General features: G+C 50.1%; 1 protein-coding gene across 3 annotated transcripts in view; it reads right to left on the bottom strand.

The window, feature by feature from the left end:
- Ccdc130 (coiled-coil domain containing 130) overlaps positions 1–5548 on the bottom strand; it is a 14254-nt gene extending 8706 nt beyond the window's left edge. For 2 of the 3 annotated variants that reach the window (XM_027406216.2, XM_035442552.1), the window contains exons 1-2: positions 5425–5548; positions 958–1199 (exon numbers count right to left, since the gene is read on the bottom strand). In XM_027406216.2, the coding sequence (XP_027262017.1) occupies positions 958–960 (3 nt within the window). In that variant the 5' untranslated portion in view covers positions 961–1199; positions 5425–5548. The remainder of the gene's footprint in view (positions 1–957; positions 1200–5424) is intronic. The other variant, XM_027406215.2, reaches the window with a different exon arrangement.
- Between the last annotated feature and the right edge of the window lie 264 nt (positions 5549–5812).

The raw sequence follows: 5812 nt of genomic DNA, 5'->3' as shown, positions 1-5812 counted from the left end.
GCTCACAACCATCCGTTATTAGATCTGGTGCCCTCTTCTGGTGTGCAGATATACATGGAAGCAGAATGTTGTATACATAATAAATAAATTAAAAAAATAAACAACAACAAAAAACCATGGTCTAGTGCTGTGGGTGTAGCTCAGTGGCAAAACCCTTGCGTAGAGTCCTGAGGCCAGCCCTTCTTGGGCACAGTACATGGAACATCCTTGAACACATCATGCCGAGTGCAAAATCAGACAGGGCAGCACACATGCTCATGCAGGGAGATTCAGAGTCTGGAGGCAGCTGATAGGCTACCGGGATGGTGAGGAGGGAAGGACAAAGAGTGACTGCTTAGATCTGATGAGATGGTGGGTGAAGGTGTCTGCCAGTAATCCTAAGGACCTTGAAACCTGGGGCCCACATGGCAGAAGGTTCCTCCTCCCCTAGGTTGACCACCACATGCATGTGCACCTAGTCTACATAAACAAAGTCCTATTACATTTTAAAGAGTGACTGCGTAGCTCAGCAGTGCAGGGCCTCCTTTCCAGAGGATGACATTCTCCTGGAAAGCACTCAAGAGGGAGTGGGCACAAACATCACGTTTCACAGCCGCTAGTGCAAGGGTGGGAATACGGCACAGTGGCGGAGTGCCTGCCTGGCATGCACAGGCCCTGGCTCCATCCCCAGCTCTACAGCATAACCCAGCACTTAGATAAGGGTCTCTGAGGCAGGAGGGTCAGGAGTTTAAGATCATCTTGAGCTAAACAGTATCAGAAAGGAAGGGAAGGGATAAGGGAGAGAGCAAGATGTAGATGGAGAGAGGACTTGCTGGGTGGTGGTCTCAATGTCCAGAAAAGGCCTGTAACTGCCATGCACAACAACCAATAGCTACCACACAAGAGCCTGGGAGGGGCAGGGCTGCTGGAGACTGCTGGCGCCTAGGAGGAACCCAGGCTAGGGACTCTTCTACTCACCATCTTGGGAGCTGCCTCTGGGTCCTCAGCAGCAAGGCTGCAACTGGGAAGGTGGCCCAGTCAGTGCATGCAGTGGTGGGGTGTGAATGCCCTCTTGCGGAGCCTGCAGAGGCTGCAGGCTCTATCAAGATGTGGCCGAGTGGCCGTCTGGCTTGGCTATTCCTACTTCTTGAAGGTTCACAATGGTTAAGCTGTGACCTGGCACTGAGCCTTCACAGGGTGCAAGAGAGTCCAAGGACAGCCTGGAGGGAGACAGAAAGACAGTTAAGAGAGCCATGCGGCTCCAGACACTACTCTGCGGTGACCAAGAAGGGATGGTGGTCTGTGTCCTAGCCCTGCCCTCAAGTCCTACTGCTTGCCCTGCTCTGATGTGCCTGTGTGTGTATGTGCTTGGTGTGTTAAGCACAGGAGATCAGAGGACAACTTGTAGGAGTCAGTTCTCTCCTTTCCTGCTTCAGCTTCTCATCAGACTGAGGTTGCAGGCTCGGTGCAAAGTCAGTGAGCAGTCTCCCCACCCAGCAGGGTCTCTCATCATATGTACCTACTGTGTCAGGACCCCAGCCTCCAGAAGCTCCCAGGCTACTTTATAACCAAACCTACAGGCCCCACTGCCTCCCAACCTCTGCTCTCTGAGGTCACTCACTCCTCTATTCTGGCCAAGCTGACTTCCTGGCTGTCTGCAGAAGCCCGGCAAGTGGATTGCTCCTGAACTCCGACAGACTCAGAGCCTCACAAAGGCTGAGACAGTACTCTACCACTGAGCCCCACTTCCCTTCCCCTTCCTGGAGCACTCTAGGCAGGCCCTAGCACTGGGCTATAGCCCTAGGTTCAAAGATGTAGTTTTTGTTGTTTCTCTTGAATGCCAGAGGCCTCATTCAATCACCCAATCTAAAGTCAATTCTTGGGGCCAGGTGTAATTCTTATAATCCCAGGTACTAAGGATAATAGGATTGAGACAGAAGGAGTCCAAATTTGAGACCAGCATGGGCAATGTACTAGGCAATGTCAAAATAAAACTAAAAATATTTGGGGATGTAGTTCATGGGGACCATGTTTGCCAAGGATGCAGAAGATCCTGGGTTCCATCCCCAGCACTGCAAAGTAAGTAAGTTAATTAAAAATAAAAATTAAGAGTCGGACAGTGGTGGCGCACACCTTCAGTCCCAGCACGTGGGAGGAAGAGGCAGCCTGGCCTACAGAGCCAGTTCTAGGACAGCCAGGACTGTTACACAGAGAAATCCTGTCTTGAAAAACCAAACAACAACAACAACAACAAAAAAGGTGGGGGGGGGGTATAGGAATATGGCTTAGTTAGTATAGTGACTGTTTGGCCTGCAGGAAGCCCTGGGTTCTACCATTGCATGAACTACGTGTGCTGGCACATGCTTGTAATGTTAGCACTCAGCAGGTGGAAAGGGGGATCAGGGTCATAGCCAGCCTGGGCTACAGGAGACCCTGTCTCGAAATAAATGCTAACTGGGTGAGCAACAGAGACTCATGCAAGTTAAAGAACTGTCATGTTGGGCGGAGGGGACAGCCCTGCTAGGGGAGGAAAGGTGCTCCAGAGTGAGCTCAGGCAGGTAAAATTGCTATGACAGGAATGGATAATACATACACACTTCTGTCTTCTTACCACAGAACATCCAGTCAACTGTCCTAGGCTACAAGCATGTATAGATATTATTGTATGTGTACATGTGTGTAAAGTGCAGGCCACAGGACAACTTTGTGCCCTTTCAAATTTACACAGGTTTTGGTTTTCCAGGATTCTGTGGCAGGTGCTATGAGCCACTGAGCCACCATACTGACCCCAATTTTATTTTTATTGGTAGGTTTTTATTACATGTAAGTGTAACCTGTCTTCTGATATTCTAAATGATTTGTACTTTATCTTAACCAAAAGGCTGAACTGTAGTCCCCCAGCCACTTAAAACTTGAAAACTGGGGCCAACATTATGGAAGGAGAGAACAGACTTGATCTCCATGTGTACCAAGACATATACCCACACACCGGAATACATACAAAATAAATACATAAAATATAAAAAAGGTTTTCTTTCTTGTTTTGTTTTTTCAAGATAGGGTTTCTCTGGGTAAGAGCTCTGGCTGTTCTGGAACTTGCTTTGTAGACCACACTGGTCTCAAACTCATGCCTGCCTCTGCTTCCTGCTGGGATCAAAGGTATGAGTCACCACTTGAGCATTTTTTTTTTTTTTTGAGACAGGGTTTCCCTGTGTAGCTTTGGAGCCTATCCAGGCTGGCCTCGAACTCACAGAGATCCTCCTGCCTCGGTGCCCCCTCTCCCCCGCAGTGCTAGGATTAAAGGCCTATGCCACCAACACCCGGCTGGCTTGAGCATTTAACAAAACATTTATTTTTAAATTGTGTGTGTGTGTTTGGGCTAGGTGGTGGAGGCACACGCCTTTAACCCCAGCATTCAGGAGGCAGAGGCAGGTGGATCTCTGTGAGTTTGAGACCAGCCAGGTCTACAGAGTTAGTTCCAGGACAGCCTGCAAAGCCAGAGAAACCCTGTCAAAAAAAAAAAAAAAAAAAAAAAAAAAAAAAAGGAAATAAAAAATTTGTGTTTGTATGTGTGTGGTGTATGTGCAACACACCCATAGAGTCTAGGAGAAGATGTCAGATTCCTTGGACCTGGAGTTACAGGCAGCAGTGAGTCACCTGACATGGGTTCTGGAAACTGAACTCAACCTTAAGAAAAGCAGTATGTCTCTTTACTGGCCAAGCCCTCTTTCCACCCTAAGTTAAAACAAAACAAAACATAAAACTGTGTGTGTGTGTGTGTGTGTGTGTGTGTGTGTGTGTGTGTGTGTGTGTATGTGTACAGGTAAGAATGTGTCACAGTGTACGTAGGTCAGAGGACAACTTGGAGGAGTCAGTTCCCTACTTCCAACATGTGGGTCCAGAGATGGAACAGTTTGTCAGGCTTGGTGGCAGGTGTCCTCACCTACTGAGCCATCTCACTGCCCTCTCACCCAAATACTTTTGATGACCAAGTACTTAAGTGCCCACCCAGGTTTGGGGTTACAGCTGCTTTGGTCTCTGACTTTCCTGGAGCTCCCACTTCTTCACCTGTCAGGAGGGAATAAGGTGTAGGGTGTGATTGGTCTTGCACTCAGGGGGCAGAACCCAGGTTAGACTGAATTCCAGGCCAATCTGCTCTACACAGCAAGTCCAGGTCAGCCAGAACTACACAGTGAGACCCTATCTCAAAATGCAAAAACAAAACAAAAAATGAAAATGGGGGGTACCAACAGAAGGGATGACTTTGGGGCTTGCTTTAAGTGTATGGGGGCTGCTTGTAGTATAGACATCCAGCTTGTGAATCGGTGTGGGCCTGGGGTCTGTTTTAGAATGTTTAACATAGGTTTGTTTTGGAGACACGCCCCTCTATGTAGTCCAGGCTGGCCCTGCACTCCAGATCCTCTAGTCTCAGCTTCGAAAGCTTTAAGATGGTTAATCACCATAGGGAGTACCACAGCCAGGTTACACAGGCTGCTCAGGTGGATGCACAGGGATGAGGTCATTCCTGACCTCACCTGCCTGAGCAAATGACAGCCTGAGCACTTCAGTCTCCTCTGCTGTTCCTAGCTGCCTGACTCCTGGCTGGCTGCGGTTGGGAGTCGTAGAGGTGTTAAGCATTAAGAAGAAAGATCATGGGACAAAGAACAATGGCGATTTCAGTTCTTCTACCTACTAACAATTTTAAAAATAATTATGTGTATGGGTGTGAGTTTATGCACCAGTGAGTGCAAGTGCTCAAGAGGCCAGAGGGTTGGATTCTATGGAGCTACAGGCAGGAGTGAGCTCTGGGAAACGAACTCTGCAATTAACGGTTAACAGCTTGTACGGCTCTTTTTTCTTTTCTTTTTTTTTTTGGGGGGGGGTTCGAGGCAGCGTTTCTCTGTGTAGCTTTGAGCCTGTCCTGACACTCGCTCTGGAGACCAGTTTGGCCTCGAACTCACAGGCTGGGCATTGGTGGCTCACGCCTTTAATCCCAGCACTCGGGAGGCAGAGGCAGGTGGATCTCCGTTAAGGAGCCTCTCCAGCCCCTTAAAAATTACGCGTGTGTGTGTGTGTGTGTGTTTGGGAAGCGTGTCACGAAGTGTGTGTAGGGCAGAGAACGTCCTACAAGAATCGACTCTTTACACTATGCTCGGGGGTCGAACCCACGTCGTCAGGCTTGGCTGCAAGCGCCACTGCCAGCTCGGCCACCTCGCCGGCCCTCAAGCTACAGTTCCTAAGCACCGTGTTCCACACTTGGGCTTGGAGGGCTCATCTTCCTCATGAAGACGGCTAGGGGAGCCTTTGACGTGAAACCGCTGCGGGGCCCTGGGAACCCGGGGGGGGGGGCGCAGGTCTCGCGTCTCCCGCGCCAGGCCGCAGGGGTGGGATTGAGGTCCTGCCACCCCCGTCGCCGCTGCGGACCGGTCCGCACCCCGTACCTACCTGCCCTCCTCCTGACGTCACGCCGCTACCAGCCCGGAAGCAAACCCGGCGCCGCGAACTCTCGGAGTGCCCATCTCCGCGGAGCAAAAGCGCCTGCGCGAGGCGGGGCGAGTCACTTTTCGTCATCTTGATTGGCTAAGATTATTATAGGTCTACGAATTCCGGAAGAGCTGGGACAGCCCCGCCCACCCCGAGGGGAGCTCAAGCTGAGACCGCTGCGTGGCCCCGCCCTCCCTCCCGGAAGTGCTAACTTGCCACCGCCCAGGCCGGGAGACTGCGTTTTCAAAAGAAGCTGATTCGTCATCCTAAAACTTTGATTAATTGATTTTTGAGACTTTTTTTTTTTTTTTTTTTTTTTTTTCCGGTAGCTCAGTTTGGCCAGGAACTC

This window comes from Cricetulus griseus, chromosome 3 (assembly GCF_003668045.3).
Source record: "Cricetulus griseus strain 17A/GY chromosome 3, alternate assembly CriGri-PICRH-1.0, whole genome shotgun sequence".
NCBI classification, from domain to species: domain Eukaryota; kingdom Metazoa; phylum Chordata; class Mammalia; order Rodentia; family Cricetidae; genus Cricetulus; species Cricetulus griseus.
This window is presented reverse-complemented; position numbering and strand designations above follow the sequence as displayed.